The sequence below is a fragment of the Primulina tabacum genome, chromosome 13 (genome assembly GCF_025594145.1).
Source record: "Primulina tabacum isolate GXHZ01 chromosome 13, ASM2559414v2, whole genome shotgun sequence".
Taxonomy (NCBI): domain Eukaryota; kingdom Viridiplantae; phylum Streptophyta; class Magnoliopsida; order Lamiales; family Gesneriaceae; genus Primulina; species Primulina tabacum.
The window spans coordinates 32,801,222-32,826,285 of NC_134562.1; the positions used below are offsets into that span (position 1 = coordinate 32,801,222).

Sequence of the window (25,064 nt, forward strand, 5' to 3'; positions counted from 1 at the left end):
GTTAGGGTTCTCTGTTTTTGTTTCTTGTTTTTTATATACTAAATTATAATTATTTGTCCAAATTTGTCCACGACAGATCTATTGTGAGACGATTTTACGAATTTTTATCTGTTGAGACGAGTCAACTCTATCGATATTCACAATAAAAAGTAATATTTTTTCATGGATGACCCAAATAAGAGATCCATATCACAAAATACGACTCGTGAGACTGTCTCACACAAGTTTGAGTAGGTCTCTTGTGAGACGGTCTCACGAATCTTTATCTGTGAGACGGGTCAACCCTACCGATATTTACAATAAAAAGTAATACTCTTAACATAAAAATTAATATTTTTAATGGATGACTCAAATAAGATATTTGTCTCACAAAATACGATCCGTGAGATTGTCTCACGCAAGTTTAAGTAGGTCTGTTGTGAGACGGTCTCACGAATCTTTATCTGTGAGACGGGTCAACTCTACAGATATTCACAATAAAAAGTGATATTCTTAGCATAAAAAGTAATACTTTTTGATGGATGACCCAAATAAGAGATATATCTCACAAAATACGATCCGTGAGATCGACTCACACAAGCTTTTGTCTTTGTGAAATCAAATAATTTATTTATTAAAAAAGTCATAAAATTGAGAAAACGTGAGAATTTCGAGATAAAATAAGGATAAGTTAAAAATACGAGCAGATAGACGAAGATTACGAATAAATTCATGCCATCAAAGTTACAGAATAAATATTATGCGGAAAATAAAACGGAAATAAATTTTGGTTTCATATTGACACACCAAAATGGTCCATCATATGAGGTTTTCAAGTATTATATAATATAATAGCACTTTAGCACACACAATGTATGTGCAAAATAAAAATTACTTTTATTAAATTTCGAAAAAAATTATCTATCTTATCTCCTTAATAATATGATTAAAAGATTTAAAACAAATATTATTTTAAGAAAAACAATAAAAAAATTCACCAATAAAATTATACATTGAGATATAACAATAATTTTAGATAAGATTTCACCAAATTAATTACAAGTTAATATAAGTGCATGGACAAAGCCAAAAATTTCGATTAGAAAGGGTGAAAATACACAAAATTTTTAAATATATTTTTAATTAAGTACGGTGCCAGAAATATCATATACTTTTATGTATTGATAAAATTATAAATTTAAGCAGGACTACACAATTTTTTTACTCCAAAATAAGAGCACAATATATTAAATATATTATTTATGTTAAAAAAAATATTATACACCAAAAACATTATACACGTCTTAAAGATACATAAGCAATGATGTTCAAGTAGGTTCTTAGCTGGGTTAAAGACATGGATGTCCACGATGTAATATTTGAGTCTGATTCTAAACTAGTTATTGAGATACTAACCTCGAAAAGAGAAGATGACTCATAGTTTGGTGTAATTATCTCATAATGTCATGAAATACTTCGTCAAAGGCCATCGTTCAGTGTCTGTTTCACATGTAAACAAAACGATCAATGTTGCTCACAATCTTGCTAGGGCGTCTTGTTTCCATGCTCGTCCCTTGATCTGAAATACTCTTCCAGATTTTATTTTTGATGTTTTGGATGAAGATTGTAATTCTCTATCTTAATAATATTTATGATTTTCGTTCAAACAAAGACATTCTATTTTCTGTTCTCTTTATTTGTCTTTTTTGTGAGTGACTATCGGTTTCTCTCATAAAATTTTTAAATATTTTTATCTGTTACCTTTTAAAAAAAATGTATTTAAAGAAAAAATATATTTAAAATTTTATAAGACAAGTGCAGAGTGAACTTTTCACTCCCCAATAATAAAATTAAAAATCGAGGCGACGGCGCTCACCCGCCCCCACCGACTCCGTCCCCGTCTCCGTCCCGTCTCCGTCTCCGTCTCCGTATAAGGAGCTCTAGTAAAATGATGGGCTTAACGAATTTATGTGCCCACTAGTCCAATGTGTTTTAAATTGGTTAGGCCCAATACAAGATCAAAGTCCTACCCCATTTTAATGAACATATCTTATCCTTGCCACGCAACAGACATTTTATATAAATACATAAAATAAAAAAATTCCATATATTATATAAACAAATTTAATAAATTTAAATTAATATATATGTAATCTTTACATCTAACATTTTATTGCATATATACTTAGTGCTCTATGCAATCGTTTGCGTACATATACAATAAAAAAACCAAATTAAAATTTTTAAGATTTTTAATAAATTTGTTTAAACAATTAATTAAATTTATAAACTTTTAAATACTAACATGTTTAAAAAAAATCGAAATTAATAAATTAATTAACGTAAATAGGAGTATTTAAGATATTTTAAAAAAATGTACCGTAACCCCAAGGTTTTTGTCTCATCGTTCCCAAGTTTTAATCAGTGGTAGAATTTTAGTTACGACTCTTGTGTAATTTCCGTCGTTGAATCTGACATAAATGTCTATTCGGTCATTATTTACCTAAACTTTTACAAATTCTGTCGTTAATTTCTGTTTTTGTAGTGTCTAATTTCCGTAGTTGAATTCTGTCGTTGTAAAAACAAATGTTTGTCGCTTTATCAAAAGTTATAGACAATGATAACGATGTGACTCAAATATTTTAAATACATAGCAGCTCAAGCACCACGTTTCGATTACTATACCAGCAAATATAATTATTGCATCTTAACAATCTCTCTCAATAATTGCATTACTTGCAATCAATAGGAGGAGAACACATGACCTTGAATTTGATATCAATTGTAGGACCAATCGCTTGTTGTTTTACCAAAAAACTATAGTCGGTGATAACGGTGCAACTCAAATCGTTTAAACCATATAACAGTTCAAACATAATATTCCGGTTGCTGTTGTGTTCCGATTGCTCTATCAAAAATGACAATTGTAATACTCCAACATTAAAATATTGTAATCGTGTTAATAAATCTTAATTGCAACCAGTGAGTGACTGAGTGGTTGGCTAACAAGGCACATATATATACACGTGCTCTTGATTTACAGAAGCCTTCTTTATTTTTTATTAATTTTATATATATATATATATATATAAAATTTAGTGAAAATATTTTATGATATGATTAGCCGTCTTAATTTGAATGAATCAAATCTAACTTTCTCAAGTTTTTGACTAATTAGTGCTTCATCACCTTATCGAAGTTTCAAAGAATCAGCTACATATTAATATTAACCTTGCATGAATTCCCCGGAAATTATATATACAATATATTTAATTCACAAGTTAAGTATTTATTATAATTTAAATAGCTATATATATATATATATATATAATTTGAATTTTACAATATATTTAATTCACAAGTTAAGTATTTATTATAATTTAAATAGCTCCTCATCATGAGATCAAAGATTATACTCAATCCACTTATGCGGTCGATTGACTGATGCAGACAACTTTGTGATAAGCTTGGTCGTGGAGATTAATTGCAATGCAAGAAAATAAAAAAGAGTAAACAAATCGTTACTTCCTCAGATGAAATTGATGATATATGATTTGATTATACATGAAATCTTTGACCTTTCTATCGAACTAGTCAATGGTATTATGCGGAAGCTCTTGCGTTTGGCCTATAAATTGGGACGTCCCTTGTTACATTTTTCATCCAAAGATTTGAGCACTCGAACACAACTGTAATATTGTGTAGAAAAATGGGTTCCAAGAGTTTAATGTTTCTCGGCCTTCTGTTTGCTGTGATAATACTGATATCTTCCAGCATGGTTTCTGTTTCTGCTGGAGCTGATCCTGCGACGGTCACTGAAACTAGTGAGTTCAAAGATATATATATATATATATATATATATATATATAGCAGCTTCCTTAACGCAGACTCTTTGTTTGTCTTCTTTTCTTTACATTTCTACTTTTGAAAATTTTTTAGCCACAAAATTTATGGATTCTTGATCAGATTTTATGATCATTGTGTCAAAAAGATGAATCCTGATTATCATTTATCTCCGTCGTTATCGGAATCCTTTGTTAATATGGAGTCGTAATGGCAAAGATTTCACTCTTGTTAGTTAATTTTTCTACATCTTACAAATAAATGTTCTCGAGATATAGATCCACGCAACATATTATATCTAACTGCTCGACTGTTTTGATTCTTTGTAAGAGAGCGACGTTGAAGCGGATAGATATCATGGAGGAGGGCATTATGGAGGAGGGCATTATGGAGGAGGGCATGGAGGAGGGCACTGCCACCACCCTCCGTGCTATGAGGGTAGCAGCGACCATGAAGAAGAATCAGGAGAAGCAGATCGACATTATAAACCCAAACCAAAGAAGTGCAAGCACTGGCCTCACTGTTAGGCCTGAGCTCCCGCATGCATGCAAGTGCGAGTGCTGGCTGACTGGCTAGCATTTTGCAATGGTTATCGATAATTTGCTTATGAATAAGGTTGCGGTTGGACCAGTGAGCTAATTAAAATATCTGTATTATTAGCTCGAAATCAGTTTGTGTGTGAGAGTTGTCATTTGATATTCTCGATATTCTGTTGAGGTCGTCTCATATAAATTATATGTTTGTGTGTGTTTGGTAAGAGATTTTTGATTCATGCAAAAATCATCTATAATAAAGTTTGTTTGTGAGTTATACTTTTTTCTTCAATTAAGTTCGAATAAATTGGAATACAACACGAAAATGGAGATCAAAACTACTTTTTATCAAATTTGGAAAAGTATAAAATGACGACCCAATAAGCGATCAAATAAAATAAATCATCCCCGTTTCCGGCCGATATACAGCCATCATTCCGGCAACTTCTGCCTCACAACGTCGCCAGAAAACCAGAAAATTCAATCTATAAAACTTGTATTATTAACAAATGATAATAGATATAATACATATAGAATAATATGGATTGAAACAATTTTTTTAAAAAATATTTATCCATCCACCTACCATACATTAAGAAAAATAACAAATAAAGAGAAAAAGAAAAAAAATGAACGATTTAGATAAAGATGAAATGACAATGAATAATCGGACTAGTATGTATCAAACTATAATGTTCCTAAGGGGACATATGAAAGACTTGGACTTATAACATGAAGTTAAATTATCTACCATCTTGTTAATTTTCTTGTTACATTTATATGAAAGATATGAATATAATTTATTTTTAACCATCCATCGTTATTGGTTCCTAATGTTATTGTAGGTAGAAACTATTGGATATTTTATTCATCCTTTTATTTAATTTAAATTAATTTTAATTATATAGTGATATCATGATAATTGAAGACTTGATTTATTACTAATAAATAAGAATATTAATAATAGGTCGTGGATACAAATACTTTTATAGTTTGACATCCGTTTACATAATAATACAATATGCTAATGATAATTTGTAAGGGTGTTTTCCAAATAACTAGAAATTCTTAGATTGATAAATAAGAAGATACTTGAATTAAAGAAAAAAAATTAGGATTTCAAGAATTCTTATATGTGTTGATTTATTAAATAAGGTACCACTATCAATAGTTCATTGGGATTGAATCCCTATATTATCTTGAATTAATAAGTAACTATATTGTGTGGGCACATGACTTGCAACTCATATTCCCAAAAATATTTATCGATAATAATTTTCGGACTATACAATCAGTAAAAATGGTTTGGTTGATTAATTATCAAATGTACTTGATATGTTGTCTGCAGTAAAATATTGTATATATTATGTTAACTAATTAATGTTGATTTTTTTACTTGACCCAAAGTTTATTACTATAATTTAAGATGCAGTATATCAAAATTGTCATTTTAGTAAAATAATTTTTTGGGAAGAACATGGAAATTAAATGTAAACCAATTGATGGTGCATTCTATATGCATATGTATGTATTTATCCTTTTATGTATTGACACGCATTTTCATGATTGAAGTAGATTGAAAGAACGAATGAAGGCGATCCGAATAGTTAAAATCTTTTAATTTGAAAATTTTCGCATAAAAATAAAGCTTAAAATGATCGAATAACTAGTTTTCAAGTTTTGTTTTGTTTTTTTGTTTTTTGTTTTTTTATAAAAAAATTAAATTAGTTATCATTATGAATACTATACACACGGAAAAAATACTTAAAAAAATCAGGTTTTAACTCTTTTTTTTACATCCAAATTGAAATTTGTATTTAACAAGATTCTAATAACTTTTCAAGGTGTGCAATACAATGTGACAATCACGTACATATTGATCGACATTATCGGCTCAATCATACGTAGCTATATAAGATGGCCTTCGTATAACATTTTTAACGAGGTTTTTTCACTTGGATGACCATACAATCATCTTTCTAACTAGAAAAACGATCAAAAGAATGCAATAGTTTAGTGCAGCTATCACACTCGTTGAAAAGAATGTCCTATTCGGATTTGTTTTTTTTTTTTTTTTTTTTTTTGGGGAAATTGGATGCAAAGTTTCTAAAGATAGCTTTTTGATCATGCATAAAATAACATATTTAATATCTTTCGATCAAGCATAATAAAATAACATTATTAGTCAAATTCACCAATCACCCAACTAAATCTTTAGTACACTACACCAATAAGCTGCAACAAAAGCCAAATAAAAAAAAAAAAAAGGAAAACGTCGAATGCACGAGTTGTGGTCAATATTTAAAAGAATTCACAGATTATCCCCACGACATGTAAGCAAAGTGCAGCACGACTAAAGCCCAAAAGGCCAACCAGTGCCCCATGCGGGTGAAAATAGGAAATCAAACAAGTTGAGCTGGCTTGAAGGGTCGGGCTGAAACTAAGGGTAGTAAGGACCCGGAGGAAAGCCTCGATATCCTGGTCTTGGAACTGGAGGAAGGTAATTGTCAATTGTATCCAGCACAGGTGCTCTGGGAACCATATTATTCATACCAACATGATTCGACTCACCCAATCCAGAAGCATATCGGTTCATTGCAGAAGTATTCATCCCACCATAAAATGGGATCGATGCTGCATTTAATGGTCTGCCTGGAGATGGAATCCCGGGCCCCAGATGAGATAGATGCTCGGGTCTTTGATTCCAGGAAATTGGTACCTCTCTTCTCGGAACACTTACATGTGGGTGATCTGTCCTTCCGAAGGGATGATATCCCATCCATCGATCATTCAAGCCCCTAAGATCATATTCAGGATTAAGAGACTGAGAGTATTGTTGTCTGCTGGCCATTCCGGGCATACTTGAGTATTGTTCCTCGGAATTCAAGCTGTATTTTCTCACCAAATAATCGTCCTGATTGCCATCATATACAGGTTGAGAGTAGGGGGAATATGAACTCCTACTATCAGACTGATGGTAATCATCCCTCCCAGCATTAACATGCGTTGTTCGTTCAAGGTGTCTGGAAGAATATAAGTCCAGTGGACGTCCATCAGCTAAATTTGGTGAAGCCTTACCTGATACAAAATGTTTGTTATTGGACTCATCAACAAGAGACTTATCGTTGTTTGATCGTCTTCTCTTTCTTGGCTTGTCATCAAGCCTCTTTTGTTTTGCTTCAGAATGATTCTTAAACGGGACATCTTTCTTATCATCTTTAGTGCTTTCTCTGTCGTGTGGATAAACAACCTGCCGACTTGGAGTTGCCCTAGCTTCTTGTTCCTGATTTTCTTGTTTATCGGGATTTTTATCTTCCCCTTTCCTAACACAGGGTTCATCAAGATTATGACATTCCTGTTTAGGAATAAACGAGTGCATCTCGTGATGAGTTTCCTCCAAGCTATTTTTCTTCAGAGCTCCAGATGAATGGCCATGCCGTACAGCAATATCCTTGTGTTTGGATGTCCAATCTGGATGACTCCAAAGGTAAATAACAGGTGCAGTATTGTTCCAATCCTCAATTTGGTTGTCATGGACATCAACTGACCCAGGTAGGTAAAACGACTGAAACAGACAGCACATTAAGAGCGATACTCAAACAACCTTATCAGATATGATCAATATTAAAATGCAAACAAAAAACTGAAAAACAAAAAAATAAAAACAAGCTACCTTGCCACTGAACATCTGATCATCCTCCCAAATAAGATCATAAGGGAATTTCTTTTCATCCAACCTGATCAACAGAAGAATAACAGACTTAAACTTCTCCACAGGATACAGATGATAAACATTTTCCTTGTTTCAACTTTTGAGCTTAGCCAAAAAAGTAAAAATTTACCGCTGTGTCTCCCGTGGAACAATAAGGATTAGGAGCTTTGGTTTAAACTCGAGGGCTTTATCAATAAATTTGTTAGCAAGAGCAGCATTAACTCCAAATGGTGGGTTCAGCCCCATGATCTGAGAGAGAGAAGGAAAGAGAGGGAGAGAGAGAATATTTTACGAGGCACCAAAATTTGTAAAAGCAGAGAGGGAGGATTTTCTCACCAATCTAGATCCGTCAGGCAACTCATTTGGTCTCACTCCCATCCAGTCCCTTCTTTCAAAATAAAAATCATCCTGCAATAGAGACGACGCTAAAATTTAATAGATAGGTAAAGGTAAAAAAATGACGTGTCAGAGATTTCCTAAGACACAAACAAATTATGGGGACCGCCACCGTGTTCAATTCCCAAAATGTCAAATTTCTCCCCAGAGTAGCCTTGACAAAAACAAAACAAAAAAAGAAGGAAAAAGTGCAATACTAACAAATGATTCAAAAAGTAAAAAACCAAAACTTTTACCATTCAAGTTTTATCCAAAACTCTGAGCCCATTCAAATGGTGAATTCAATACAGATAGGACCATATTCTTTTGAAAAGAAGATATGATATTCATTAGAGGTTGCCCTTTATGCTAGTAAAGCCTCAAGGTAATAGTGGTACACAACTTTCTAGAAAATTAAAGTAACAAATTGGAGAAGAAAAAGAATGGAACAAGGTCTAAGAAAAAAGATAATCTCATAAAAGCAACATCCGACTCTAGAATCAATGGAATCACGACAATCTTTCTCATTCCCCAGCTAACATCCCAAGATCAAAGCAATTGCACCACATTTCACGTATCAACAACTAAACAAGTAGATATAAACTATGATTTGCAAACTTCAAGGACCCATCTATCTGTAAAGTAAGAGAAACCATGCTCAAACCCAAGGAATGTAATGATGTGTGCAAGAGAGAGAAAGAGAGCGCATGTGTTTCATATTAATTTTCTTCAAATACTACATGAAGCATCATGAAACTTAACCAAAACTTTCTTTCTTCCACGATATTAATTAATTTAGTTTATACATACCTTACAATATAAAAATTATAATAATTATTGTTGTACAAGGGAACACGCATATTTCCACAATATCATGATATTGTCCACTTTGGGTATAAACTCTAATGGATTTGTTTTTGAACTTTACCCAAAAACCTCATGTCAATAGAAATATCTTCCATCTTATTAACCCATGATTTTTTTCATGTATTTCCAATATGAAACTTTGGTTGAAGGAATTCTCCACTCAAACGAAGGACCATCATTATTCTCATGATCTATATCTCCCTTCAAGCCAATCCGTCCGTCCTCTCCACTTGGAGGATCATACATTCCAATTGAGGTCACTCATCTCCACTACGTCGGGGAGTACACGCCTAACGTGAAATACTTGGAGCACCACCTGCCTTGAGAGCTCATCACGAGTTTACTGGAAACCCCACATCCTTCGTTTGAGTATCCAATGATTCCACCACATGGCTCAATCTAAACCATGACTCTGATACCACTTGTTGTATACTTGAACCCGCATATCTACAAAATATTATGATATAGTCCACTTTAGGCATAAACTCTCACAGATTTGTTTTGAAACTTTACCCAAAAAATCTTATACCAATGGAGATATATTTCCATCTGATTAACTCGTGATCTTCTTCATGTATTTCCAATATGATACTTTGGTTGAATTGCCAACAATCCTACCCTCAAACAAAGGACCATCATTATTCTCATGGTCTGGATCTCCCCCCTCAAGCCAATATGTCCATCCTCTCCACTTGGAGGATCATATTCCAATCGAGATCACTTCTCTCCACTGTGTTGGGAGTACACGCCTTACGTGAAATACTTGAAGCACCACCTGCCTCGAGAGCTCATCACTAGTTTACTTGAAGCCCCATCCTTCGTTTGAGTATCCAAGGATTCCACCCACAGGACTCGATCTAGACCATGGCTCTGATACTACTTGTTGTACAATTGAACACACATATCTACAGAATGACATGATATTGTCCACTTTTGACATAAACCTCGTGGATTTGTTTTGAGACTTTACCCAAAATGGCTTGTACCAATGGAAATATATTTCCATCTTATTAACCCATGATCTTCTTCATGTATTTCCAATTTGAGACTTTGGTTGAATTCTCGACAATTATAATAAAAACTAAAAAGCATTTGATCAGTGACCATTGAGCTGCTCTGTAGTCCTCGATGGATCTTTCATAAATTTACTTAAATCTTAAAAATTACGTAAAGTGTTTTTTTTATCGAAAACAAGAATATATTATAATATTAATAAAGATTACAAAGTTAGTGAATGAGCGATCCACAATACATAACAGGTATCACCTTTGCTTGATGTATGTCATAGTTTTTGAATGAGCACCTCCTTCCGACCTCGTCGAGCTTCCTTTTTGCGAGGCAGCTGAAATCGTTTGAACCGCAACAGAAATCGACCAGCTGATTAACAAACACAAAATAAGATGCAGGACAATCATTACGAAAACATGTAGGTTAGTAATTGATACTGAATTAATTCCATCTCAATCTGAGCTTCGGAGTGCATTCTAGAAACGAAATGCAAGCAACTACAGGTTCAACAATAACTAGAGAAATTTAAACTTCAAAGAAAGATATAATCAAAATCAACTGAATAAAAAGGGGAAAAATAAGAAATAAATGCAAACTATTGAACTATCTGGCTCAAATTGCAGCTGCATGTGTAAATGCAGGAAAATCTGTCATGAACTCTCATCCTTCAAGCATCTTTTCTAAGATGATAGCCATCAACCAGCACATTATTAAACAAAAAATCATAGGACACACAAGAAACATAGAAACAAATCTGAAAGTATTAAACCAATTCAAAGGGAGATTCTCAAGTTCAAACGGTACTTTACATCACAATATCACATTCATAAAGTCAATTCATCAAACACAATGTGAATTGGGATTTTCTGGATTTTGTTTTGATGAAAAAGGGGTTTGGAGGGAGATGGAGAAGGTGGATCAAAGTATGTGTGTCGAATGTATCATTTTCTGCTATGATTAACGGGAGGCAAAGGGGTAAATATAAGGCGTATAAAGGGCTTAGACAAGGAGATCCCTTTGTCTCCCTTTTTGTTCAATTTGACAGTGGATGTGTTGGAGAGATTGATTGACAAACCCAAGGAAGGAATTTTATAAGGGGGATCGAGGTTGGCAGAGACATGATAGAGATATCTCACATTCAATTGCGGAGGATACACTTTTCTCTGTGAGGATTGAGGACCATATCAGGTTTTTGGTGTAAGTTGTGAGATCGTTTTGCGAAATGTCTGGATTAAAAATCAATTGGGAAAAGAGTGCTTTGTTGAGTATCCACTGTGAACAAGGAGAAGTTAAACTGTTAGCACAACAAATTGGATGTGGTACGGAGAAATGGCCTATTAAGTATTTGGGAGTGCCTTTAGGTGGAAATCCGTTACAAGCATCATTATGGGATCCCATTGTGGCTAAGATGTCGAAAAAATGGGCAAGTTGGAAAAAAGATTTTTGTCAAAATGGGGGAGATTAACATTGATATCATAAGTTTTAAATGCAATTCCAATATATTACATGTCTGTTTTTAGGATGCCTAAAGGTATAGCAGAATTAATGAAGACTTCGAGATATTTTTTATGGGACGGAGCGGATGGAGATGTATATAGTCACTTGGTCGCGTAGGAACATGTGTGAAAACCTAAGGAAAAAGGCGGATTGGGTGTTGGGAATATTATCTTGAGAAACAAGGCCATATCGGGGAAGTGGTGGTGGAGATTTTACGCGGAAAATGGGCCGTTGTGGAAGAAAATCATTGTAAGTAAATATGGGTTATAAGAGAATGGGTGGGATGCGGGGTTGGCAAGAAACGTTACGTTCAGCTGCCCATGGAAGTTTATTTCCCGAATATACCGACTTTTCAGCAACGAGTTTCAATTAAGGTGAGAGGAGGTAACAAGGCTAGATTTTGGGAAGACAGGTGGTGGGGGGATTCTTCTATTAAAGAATTTTTCCGACATTATTTCGGTTATCCGTGGTTCACAATTTGCCAATATTACATAATCTTGACAATGCCACGTCTACTTAATCATGTGATTTTCATTTTAGAAAGGTTGTGAGAGATGAGGAGCTTTTTCAGTTGTCCGAGTTAAGGTGTGTTACAGAGCACTAGGTTGATTGAAACGGTAGATGATTTTGTGTGTGGACAAAAGATTCTTCTGGTATTTTCTCAGTCAAATCTTTTTTCGAGTCTTTTTTTCCCCAATCTCGTTCCCCGTTTTTCCTCTTTTCCATGTTATTTTGGAAGGTAAGCTACCGACATCGGAGATGATGCAGAAAAGGTGGCCCTCAATTGCTATGTGCCCAAATCGGTGTGTGTCGTGTAGAAATGAAACAAAAACTCGGGATCATATGCTCATCCATTGTCCATTCACGGCCGGATTATGAGCTAGAGCTTTGCAAGAGCTTGGATTGGTTTTGGTGATGCTTAAGTCAACGAGGGATTTATTCTCTATGGAATTAGGACAGCTAACTGGTACGAAGGGAAGAATTTTTTGGCAAGTCGTGGTTCATTGCATATGTTGGATAGTATGGCTGGAAAGAAATCGAAGAATTTTTATGATAAGGAAGAAACTAGAAAACATTGCTAGGAAAAAATCACGATCAAAGTTACTATGTGGATCGGCACTCATGATGATTTTAAGAATGTCTCGATATTAGATATATTGTGAGATTGAGCTTATGTGTATCATTAATACAACATTTATATTAAGTACTTCATGATGAAAGTGGACCACTAGTTCACTGATGTACTTATTTCTTATGATATTATTAATAAAATATCGTTTCTTATATATAAAAAAAATTCATCAAACACAAAAACTTGCTCATTCTTTTCTATGCCTCAGTTTGAGTGCTCAAAGTTAGACGAGCTGGTTTCTAAAGAATATACAGGTCAAAGCAAGAGTCAATTGTGACCTTGTTTTTATCTCTGATGTTTAATCTGCTCCAGAAGTAACATATATAGCATTATTCAATAGTTACATTTTAACCCGATACACTTTATTATTTTTAAATTTAAAGAACCTCCTTCCTAGACATCATTCACACATATCAATTCAAACAAATTTAGTAATACTTTCAGACCCTCTAAAGCAATTGTAAGCACTCATTCGTTACGACAACATGCCAAATGACAGCATATTCTACAACTTTCCTAAATTCAGTTTAGTCCAGATCACAAGTTATAAAATTTAAACAGCATTTGCTTTCACTTTTAAAGGGTCTATAATTCTGCAAGCCCATATTTTTTCTTTTTTCTTTTTTCTTTTTCAAAACAGATCCTCATGGACACTGCAAATTTATTCATCTTTATCCCGTGTATGATACAATACATCTCTCATGCCTTACCATCTAAGCAGCTGAAAATCTGAAGCCATTTGTTACGGCAAGACTGTAACAGCAATAAAGCTGCTGTTGATTATTATCTTGAGATGACATCTCAGTGCTCCGCAAAATGAAGAAATGTTTGGTTTGAGCAGTTTATAGCAAGAAAAGTTTAAAAATTCTCAGGTTTTGAATCCAAAACATTTCACAGGTCAACAAATGAATATAGAAACAAAATTATCACGAATTGAAACATAAATTTAACTAACTAAGCTGATCATGACACAGTACCACTTCTTACACTATGACATCATTTCTATGCAAAACTTACTTATTATTTAAAATTTCCAAAGCAAACCAATCTCAAAATTTCGGATAAAATTCAACACCAAAACTATGAAGGGCTATTCAAACACAGCGTAAATATTTCCCCCTATTTCCGATGATTAATTATCAAATATTTAGTAAACAAAATAATTGAATGATACGGTACCTCCAGAGATAATATAGAACTCAAATTTCCTCAACCATAGAGCTCAGAGGTTGAAATGACACGGTTTTCTACAACACTCATCCACTTTGGTATTAAAAAGCTCAACAATTTCATCTAGAAATAAGTTATAATAGACCAATATAGAAGAGTGGTGGTCCTAATGAATCAGAAGAAAAGGTAGACTATTACCATGTCACCATCTTGAATGTACCAATGCAGCACATCAACGATCTGCATGGTGAAACCACACAATCAGACCAGTAAACAAAATAAAAGATTCCATTTAGGAAATTCAAGATGAACGGGTACTACTGAATCACATGAATTAGGGAGAAAACATTACTTTGAATGGGAAAAAAGTATCCCGCAGGGTTCAGGATTGCTACAACGATGCAAAGGACCGTAAAGGAGACTCGCACATGCATTTCAACAGAAAATATGGAAAGCCACATGCATGTATTCACACAAAAGCTTACTGCATATCGGGAGTAGTTTGTGCTAAAGAGTACCAACACAAACAGCTGCTTCTTTTTAGTGAAAATAAGAACAAGTGCATTTTTCTGAGAACATATCATGAGAGCTTTAGCACCAGGCCCTAAGATGAGTAAAATTATAGGTACTAAAATCATGATTTCAAACGTGCTCATTGGTAACACTAAAAATAATTAATGATTTCTTGAAGCAATAAACATAAATCTCTCCCATAAAAGTTCTAAGAAATCAACTAACCTCTTTCAGTTTTTCTATTTTGGTGAAATGCCGACCAAAGGATGTGTAGCGCATGCCATATAGAAATGGAGCAAGATACACCTTCATCTTTTCCTGCACAAAAGACATCTACATGTAAAACAACTTTGCTCGTGTTCACTATACACAATTGGCAAGGCCATTGGATTATAAAAACTTCTCCGTCGCTGAATCTTGACTTAGGACCATTGATTGGAGAGTACCGATCCCTTTAATCCAATGTAATTTAGTTTTGGTACACGATGTAAGTAAATAAAATTTTCATCACTAGATAATCCAAACACTAGCATCTGATAAAGGATTTAATCACATCTTAAGAGAGTCTGACTCCTGCTTAAAAATACAATCTTAGAGCATTCCAGATCCTGCTTAAAAAGGAAAAGGAAAAGGAAAAGGAAAAGAAAAGAGCATTTCTGTTTCCATAATTTGTCCAGGTAACACACAACACCAAAATAGTTTCCAGAGTCAGATAAGCTCGGGGCAGTGTAACAAAGGCAACCTCGATATTATTTATCCACTTAATCATCAATTTTGTTAAACTTCTACCCTTGTACTACGTTACAACCACAGAATATTTAACGTACAAACAATGGAAAAGAACAAAGGATTTAAGGTAATTTACTGGAATATCAGTGCATATAATTTTAATAACCCCAGAGTTGAATACTTCATACAATAATTCACAATATCGTTCCCTAGCCAAGCTAGCAACTTCCCATTACAAACTTATAAATGACAGAATGTATGACCGTTTCCAAGCTCCCCACTATATCCCCTTTTTCGCGCACGTGTATATTTTATATACCTTACTTAACATTGAACATTCTTTTCTATCCTTGAACCTCTATCATAAAGTATGGAAATGATTCCTGGCCAGAGGAGTCATGTAGAAAACAGTTAACGGACTTAGTTCATTGAACCTAAACTAAAATTTATAGTTGTATCCGGTTTTACGTCCAAAGAGTAAGGATGATGCGAACCCAGGCATTTTTCACATCGCTTCACACGATGACATCTGCTTTATGACAACATATAAGGCAGAAAAGTTTGGTGTAATACCACAATGTAACAAAAACACGGCAAAATTATACCTTCCCGTAGCAAATATATATGTTAAACTTTTATCTTGCTAGTTACTAACATCCTGTCCTACCCTTGATTTGTTTCATAATATAATGCAAGATGTTTGCAGAATCTAATCAAAGTTGTTTCACATAGAAATTAGTCAACAGATTATAGTTCCTTACTCTAGTAAACTAAAATGAGTATTTGCAGTGTTTCAATTACACAATAGTATCGGCTTATAATTACATCTAAAGAATAAAATAAGTATCCACATTCACTTAAATATTATATTGGCGTTTGCTCATGTGCTATCAGAGAGGCTATGACAATAATTTCCAATAGCACATGAGCAAACGCCATTCTGCCTCGTCACTCAACTTCCCTATACACTGGTCAAACATGGAACCTAAACAAGCATACCTTAATACAGCCGTGAGCAATTCTATTTCCTATCCAGGTTGCGGTAAGTAGGTATATAAACTCTCAAACTAGAGAAATCAGTGAGCTATGGAAACTATGGTAACCAGGAACCACCTCTTTAAATTTGGTTATTACCTTGTACTAATCAAGATTTCCATGTATTTGTTTTTTAAAGTTTCCAGAATATTGTTAGGCAATTGAAGGGGTAACTTGTACCGCTGCGATGCTTCTCAAAGCTACAGAATGTATAAACCAAAATATGTATCTCTTTGAGATGCTTCTTGAAGATGCATGAGGTATAAACAAAACTTTCGACATATTTCTCCCTACATGATCCAGCAGAAAACTACCTTCCATTTCATCGTCTGGACGAGAAGATCATTCCCGCATACTGCTTTGGCATCTTCAATGCTGCCTCCTTTATCCAATTTCTTTAGTGCACCACGTATAGCCTGCAGTGACACCAAAATTTAACTTCCATTAAGATTAGTCAGTATATTTCCAGAACCCCTTAAGTACATACCTGTACTGAACCCTCCACCTTCCCCAATGTAATATGTTCTGCGGCAGATCTTGAAGAATGACCATGAGTAGATGGTCCTTTATGCCTTCTCTTAATTTGCTCAATGGTAATTGAAGATGAAACATCTTTCATCATAGAGGATATTCTGCAAACAAAAAATAAATGAAAATAGTAAGTTACAATTTATAGAAAACTCTAATACTATGGCCGTGTACCCCTGGATGTTTACATACCCTAGCAAACAAGTAGACCATGGCCAGGGTTCACATAGGGGGAGAGAGAGAAATAGAAAAGGAGGGGTATAACCACATGTAAGGAATAAGCAACACCTTTTTTTCGTATCAGCATCGAGAGCCAAACAACTGTATATCCTCTTCTCAGGCTTAAACTTCTGGCATTTCTCATATTCGACATCACCTCTTTCCCCCCTGCTAGACTTCGCTGGTTCAGAATCAGCACCGTAGAAAGTGGCAAACAATTTACCGCCTAAGGATGTGTCACTATCAATAGTGTTGGATTGATTCTGCTTGACATGACAACATCTGTTAGAAGCCACTTTCTGCTTTTTAAAAGACCCCTGTTGAGGAAATTTTTCCAGTCTCTTTCTAGAAAGATCACCAAGATTTGAATTAAAGGACAACTTTTCCACCCCTTCTGATGGTTTTACAGCATTTCTCTTCCCAGCATAATTTTCCAAAGCAGAACTGCTTCCCTTCAACAGAAGCTTCGTCTTGCTGGACTCCAATGGAAGCTGTTTCTTGATCTTTTGCTGAATGCCCGGGAATTTTATATGGTTCCTGGGAGGGGTCGCTAACTGAGGATCGATATCGTGTTTTCTGATTCAAAAAATATAATTAGGTGAAGCGTAAACAACTAAGAATAAACCAGATAATAAAGAGGGTATGACACTCACAAGCAATATATTAATATACGGTTAGGAATCAGTCCCACCCAAGCTCTTTGCACTGTGTTTCGTGACATATCCACATCCTTTTCAAAAGCAATTTTCCTGTCAAGCATCCAACCAAAGAAAATGATAGAATGCTAATCTCAAACAAATTTGCTAACAGGATTCAAATTACCTAGGTAGGATTCAAATTACCTAGGTAAACACTTTCTGTGGAATGCCCGAGGACAACGGCGACAAATGGCAAATTGCAACTCACGATCCGACCTCACTTCTAATCCCTTGCAAACAGAACATTTGTGTACAGGGCATGCAAACTGTTCCCCAGAAGAAATCTTTTCTTGTTGTTCTTTTGCTGCAGCTTCATTACCGGGATGGAGAAGTTTTGCCACACAATAGGGATGATAAAAGTGCCCACAAGCTCCGTTACCACAACGAAATACCTGCGAGATGACAGGCCAGAAACATTTTAGATACGAAGAGACACAATAGCAAGCACCTACCAATATGTTGAGCGTTTCCACATAGCCAAAAAGAACCACAAAAACAATGAAATTATAACAACACAAGAAAAAGGACAAATCGAAATTAAAAGAGTTGACGGGTATTGCAGAAATGTCAACCTTTGTTAAGTCATTCCCACAAATAAGATGACTCTCAGTAGGAGCTCAGCAAACTAATGCAATCAAAGTTCACAGGAATGTTAAAACCATAAGGAGCTTCACCTCAAGCCCCATCAAGGTTCAATGTAATATGAATCAGGAGAAAGGCACTTGTTTTGGTGCATCAAGTAACAGTGGGAAAAAGCCATTTCCACATGACAACATATAGTCTTCAATCAACAAGGGAGTGCCTTGTGAAATTTCATGGTTCAAAACTTGAGAAGGACAACATACCTCAGCAACAGATGAATCATCAGAGGATCCCAATTCCCCACATGCGAAGCATTGGTGCCTTTTATGCTCGCAATTTTTACAATAAAAATCAACATTTTTTAATGCCTGAAATCATGAACACACACACTCTTAAAGCTTGATTGTGCTGAAGAAAATCCATGAGAAAATATTACTTGACGAAAGTAGAGAAAGCAAATGTAGGAGGTAAAATAGGTGGGAAACATACTTCTACTTCTGCATCATTAAAGCCAAGAGATTCACACTTCGATTCTTCACCATCAATAAAGTTTGCATGAAAAGATCTCATGCACTTTCCCTCACAACTAATTTAGACAACATGAGACAAATCATCAAAAGACAGGAAAATAGGTTAATTAATTATTTGCAAAGCAAAGAAGGCAAACATGAAAACATTAGTACAAAATACAAAATCACCAAAGGTAGACAAGACAATTGCATGGAGGTTGCAAAAGAAACAACGGGTTCACACAACAAAAGGTGCTGTACAAAATAAAATAAATGAAAGCAATAGATAATTCAAGAGAAAAGCGATCACCCATGATAATTAAGCATAGCAACTTTTGTGATGGAATCATAACATAAAAACTCTCCCCACAGCAATCCCACAGAACTGTCTCAATAACTAAGTTTCCTATAACTCCATAGGCCATTCAAAACATCAATTCAACATGAAGTCCATAGCATCAAATTTTTCACAGCCATTAATACACATTATTTCAATCCCAGTGTCAGGATTTTTTGTTAAAGACATCAATAGACTTTGCGATCCATTTGAAATTCAAGTGGGGACTATGAAATGGACAGGGATAATTTTTGACTAATAGAATTTCAGTCGTACTCGTACAGATGTGAGGTGAACTGAATTATGGTGGAAAATATTTTCGAGAGAGAGTGGTATATGGAACATTGCTACATCCAGGATACGAAAAAAGCAGCACATGATACTCTGTATCGTGCAGAGAGAGCATGTGAAAGTATGGTAATGTGATCCAGCTATGTGTGGCTGGAGGTATATCCAAGGTTTTTTAGAGAAAGCCAGAAAAGTAATACACTGATGGATTGATCGACAGCCACTAAAAGGTTACAAGATTTAAATCACAATAAATAGTAACAAATAATATGGTCCTTTCTTCAAGTTGGAAAATAATTAAGAACCAGAATATTCATGATAAAAACGAAGGACAACGTGAGCTTCCATAGCATCAAATCGCATAAACATGAAAAAGTTCGTGACACAAATGAAAGAAAATGTGAGCTTCCATATTAGCGTATAGACAATGCAAAAATGTGAAAAAAGTTAATGCCGCATGATTAATGATCTTAATACAAATTAATTTACAGGAAAAAAAAAATTATTAGCTCATAGACAACGCATAAATGTGAAAAAAGGCAATATAAACATACAGAATTATGTTGCCCCCATTATCACAAATTGCACAAACGGAGTCAAAACAATCATCCTCCCCATCCGACTCATGTTCTTCACTTTCGTCAATCTCGTCAGGCTCCTCGTCTTCATCTTCATTATCATCAACTATGAAAACAGGCTTCGCGTCCTAAAAACAATATTATATGATTATTAAGAACAGTAAATTCAGGTTATAAATTATGTCTCCATCCTTGTGCATCACTGCATCAGTATATGTGTAAGAGACGTAGCACAACCTCATTTATTGCCTTCCTCTTCAAAGCTTTCTCCTCCAGAATTGTAGACAATAGCTATAAATAAAAAAAGTTACGGTAGATCCAGAATTAGAGTACAGCAGAAACTATGAAGAAAATTAACCATTGACAAAATCCACAGATAGGAAGGGAACAACTTTATCTTTATTTAAAGGGAATGTTTCTAATTTGCAAACACTGGATCTCAAAACTTTTTCCTAAATTTCTAAAGTCCAACGAGTAATAAGAAATGACGACAAACCTTGGATTTTGCCAAAATTTCATCCCTCTTAACAGCTTCATTAATCAAAGACATATGATCAAGCAAATCACCCTCTGAAGGCCTGACTTCGAGCATCCTACATATTGCGAAAAAGGTGAACTGTATGCAACAAGGCAAAAGGTAATAAAACACAATGAAACCCCTTATCAAAACCTGAATGATTCTGTAAGATGATCCCACAAAGCTTTGCGTGACCCTTGAGGATTCCACTTGGCGAAGTGTAAAAAATTCACAGTGATCAAAATTGTTCTAATTATGACCACAAAAGCATTCCTTGGTTTCAGAAGATTGATCCAGTTCCCATCTTCAGAAAACACTGAAATCTCAGGCTTCTCATATGAAAGATCAAATTTCCAAGCAGTAACTGGCTTATAGATTTTTCGAAGACCATTATCAGTTTTTCCTTGCAAGAAGATTTGTTGCTTCCCATGCAATGGGCTTGTCCTGGTTTTATTCCACCTAACAGGCAACTCAGTGAAAGATATAGTTTCGTCCTGACCAGAAATAAAGTCATACTCTGATACATTGCAAATTGTTTCGCCTTCATCATCAGAAGAAACCATCTGTTATTCAGACACTTCAAATGAATATCACTTGTTTATAAACATAACTACAAGAAACAGACAATACATGGGAAATTAAAATGTTCTTCATATGACAGCATATGAAATCTCAAATCACACTCCTTTTTGCATGAACAAGAAGAAGAAACACTTGAAACCTATGGCACTTTTTTAGCATTTGAATGGCTTCACAAAAAACGTATATTCATAGTATATATTCCTTTATTTTTAAACAAAATAATCTCTTATTTTTCTTTCTTCGATAAAAATAGAGAAAAAAAAGGGTCCAAAAACAATAAAAGAGTAAGATCCATCCATATAAGTTTCCTATTTCGAACAGTCTAACTATGGCTTAAACTTGGAATCAAACAGAAAAAAGTTCAAACTTTCCTTGTCATTCAAACAATGTGACCACTCACTGAACCATAACTCGGTGAAGAACAGACAAGGCAGAAAAAGCAATGCAAATCTACAAGAAGAATGATTAATAAGTCAAATTCCACTAACAACTCCACACACACACACACACACACACATATATTAGGGTTTTAAACAAATAAATTAGATGTAGTAACATGTGGAGTACCAGTTTGCAAGGTAACAATTGCACACACTATTGGCCAAATTTTGCAGAACCATAAAAAGATAACCCACTCACGAATTGGCCAACAGAGCAATAACCACAGCAATTCACAACTACGATAATTCACCACAATTGGGTGACATAGCATCCAGGAACCTAGGGTTAATACCGAATATAGAATGACGACGACGACGATTACCTTGTAACGATGAATTACAATGGGTTTTACAGGGAATAACGACAGGCTATTTCCCTCTGCTTGGAGAACAGGATGAAATTCGCCTCGCCCCTGCAAATTTTCGGGGAAATGAGGAAAACGGGAGTCACGGGAGAGGGAGAGTTTCTTAAAAAAAAGGGAGCGAATATAATTTACTTTTTTATCTTTCGTTTAAAATTTGTTTAAAAATTAATGTTTCATTAGTGTATTTTAATTTTATATATATAATAAAATTTATAATTTAAATAAATAAAAAAATTTACTCGACTCAATTTTTTCATTTTTTCCGACTCAATCTTAGATCTCATCTCATTCCTCACAAAAAAAAAAATTTTCTCAACCTTCCATCATCTCATTTTTTGGCTAACAATTAACCATAAGACTACAAGTTATTTTTTTGCAACAAATTCAGCAAAAAAATCAGTAAAAAATTTATTTTGAGATGTGAAATTTATTGGATCTCGTTAATGTTCACGACCCAGAGTGAATAGCTTCACCCTGGGTCGTGAAGCCCAAAGGTCATGAAGCACGGCTTTCACGACCGACGGCTTCACAACCCAGGGTCGTGAAGCATAAGTCTTCACGACCCATTATGCTTCACGACCCACTCGTCACAAAATTGGGTCGAGATTATACTCGACCCACGCGACCCAATTTTGGTGGGTCGAGATGGGTCGAGAAGCATAATTTTGGCTTCTCGACCCATAAAGCTAGCTATATATATATATTGTAAAATCTATATAGATTTTAATATATTGTAATAGATGGGCTGAGAAGCATATTATTATAAAATTTGTTAAAAATTTTAGTATAATTATAAAATTTATAAATTTTGTTAATATTTATATATAATAAACATTAATTTCATATGCTTTGATATACATTGAAATTTGTTATGAATTTTTTTAGTTCTATTATTATAAAATTTGTTAAGAATTTTAGCAGAATTATAAAAATTTTTAATGTTTATATACAATAAACATTAATTTCATATGCTTCTATATGCATTCATTAAAATGAATATGTAATGAAATATTTTATGAATTTTTTTAGTTCTATTTAGGGATGTAATCGAGTCGAGCCGAGCCGAACTCTTGAATGTTTGAGCTTGGTTCGTTTATAATCGAGCCGAGCTCGATCTTTATTTAACGAATATATGCATGGGTCACGAGCTTATTCAAAGCCTTTATCGAGCTCAAACAAGCTTAATAAATATGAATTATACATTTAAATTTTCATTAAATTAATTAAAAAGTAAATTATATATTTAAAGAAAAATATATTATTCTTATTAAACTTTGTAAATTTATTATAATAAATAAATTTATTAGATTTTTCTATATATTTCATAAATAATATGCAAAATCAATAAATCAAATAGAAAAACTATTATTTTTTCATCGAAAAGATTACTCATGAACTTACCAACGAACATGTTCACGAGCTAACGAGCCGAATAATGTAAAGATTGAGTTTGGTTTGTTTATCTTAACGAGCCTCATTAAACGAGCTCAAACGAGCTTTTATCGAATCGAGCTTCTAATAGATCACAAACGATTTGGTTCATTTACATCCCTAGTTCTATTATTATAAAATTTGTTATGAATTTTAGTGGAATTATAAAATTTGTTAAGATTTTTAGTCGAGTATAAATTCAACCCACATTGTTAGAATAAGAGATACATTCTTCTACTTGTTATGAATTTTTTAACTAACATACTTAAATTATAACATATAACTAATGTTTACACAAATAAATTTTTTATATATATTTACATTCTAATCATATATAAAGTGAATTATATATTATAAAATGATCAAAACTCAAAAATATCAAAAATTTCCAACCCACTCGACCCATCTCGACCCAAACCCTAAACCAAACCTCTAACATTATCACTCGACCCACTCGTCCCAAAATTGAAACAATTTACCACCCGCCCGACCCAAATTTAAAAATCTACTACACACATTACAATCTTGTCCACTTGACCCATACCAAAATTAAAAATTCACCACAAACACATTACATATTAATAAAATCAAATCAATTGTCTTTAAATTCAAACAAATTACATATCATTCAATCTTATCTTCTACCAAATTCTCCTATCTGTTTTGTTTTTTCCTTCCAGTCTTCTCTTGATCACATGTGGCATAACCTACAAAACATAGATAAGATTATTATATTATAGACAATAGTATGAATTTAAAAAAAAATGCTATATTATAAATATGATGTTATATAGACGTATTATGTGGGTCGAGGTGATGTGGGTCGAGGTGTGCACATGCACACCTCGACTCATAGGTTGGTGCACATGCTGTGGGTCGAGGCACCTCGACCCACTCGAGACAATAGCCAGAACTATCACTCTTTACTCACACTCTACTATTCAGACATAGCACATACGATCATACTCGAATCACACTCCATCCACCTTCTCGACCCACAAAATAAACACGTTCCTCGACTGTAAATACTCACATTAACTCCATTCACAAAAATTCTAAAAAAAAAAATCAGAACTAAACTGAATCAAATCTAGCAATACAGAGTATTCGAGTATATACTTCTCTACAAGTCTTCAAATTTTCAAATGATTTTTGATTATTTTGTCGTGAAGAACACAAAAATAACTGGAATAAATGAAAACTCAAATCGAGGAGGGATATATCAATTAAAAAAATATTTTTAAAAAAAATAAAATCTAACTAACTAATTAATGACCTAATAAATGAACTCACTTAATTAACAGCAGTCAACTCCCTTTTTTCGATTTAAAAAAGTCAAAATCCCTTTTATTTAATTAAATTTAAAATGAGTCGTATATTTTTTATTGTCCCCAAATTTTCCAAGCAACACGCAGATTTTTAAGTTGAAAGTCATTATATTTTTTAAAATTAAATATGTCATGAAATTTAATAATTTTTTTATATAATTATAAAATATAAAATTTTAAAAATATTTTATAAAATTAAATATATATTAGAGTTAAATATGTGAAAGAGTGGTTGTGGAAATGTGGAATTAAGAAAAAAGATTCACTAA

The 25,064-nt window shown here is 33.8% G+C and overlaps 1 protein-coding gene and 1 long non-coding RNA gene across 4 annotated transcripts; one reads left to right on the forward strand and one right to left on the reverse strand.

Annotated features, from left to right (window-relative positions):
• Positions 1-3,439: 3,439 nt before the first annotated feature.
• LOC142523385 (uncharacterized) lies at positions 3,440-4,634 on the forward strand. The gene is made up of 2 exons (XR_012814636.1): positions 3,440-3,803; positions 4,153-4,634. It is a non-coding gene; the product is annotated as an uncharacterized LOC142523385 (long non-coding RNA).
• Positions 4,635-6,472: 1,838 nt separating this feature from the next.
• LOC142522245 (protein ENHANCED DOWNY MILDEW 2) lies at positions 6,473-24,894 on the reverse strand. Of its 3 annotated transcripts, XM_075625477.1 has the most exons (20): positions 24,860-24,894; positions 21,995-22,087; positions 20,803-21,212; positions 20,629-20,725; positions 20,370-20,423; positions 20,109-20,260; positions 18,910-19,006; positions 18,684-18,788; positions 17,983-18,230; positions 17,794-17,889; positions 17,210-17,716; positions 16,881-17,025; positions 16,708-16,809; positions 14,855-14,947; positions 14,315-14,356; positions 10,576-10,686; positions 8,404-8,475; positions 8,198-8,316; positions 8,029-8,092; positions 6,473-7,920 (listed from the first exon to the last, which is right to left on the reverse strand). In XM_075625477.1, the coding sequence occupies exons 3-20, from the start codon at positions 21,210-21,212 to the stop codon at positions 6,796-6,798; spliced, it is 3,639 nt and encodes a 1,212-aa protein (XP_075481592.1). In that variant the 5' UTR covers positions 21,995-22,087; positions 24,860-24,894; the 3' UTR covers positions 6,473-6,795. The 3 variants fall into 3 exon arrangements, with proteins under 3 accessions (XP_075481592.1, XP_075481593.1, XP_075481591.1); XM_075625478.1 differs by lacking the exon at positions 24,860-24,894 and having other exon boundaries at positions 18,916-19,006; positions 21,995-22,146; XM_075625476.1 differs by lacking the exon at positions 24,860-24,894 and having other exon boundaries at positions 21,995-22,146.
• Between the last annotated feature and the right edge of the window lie 170 nt (positions 24,895-25,064).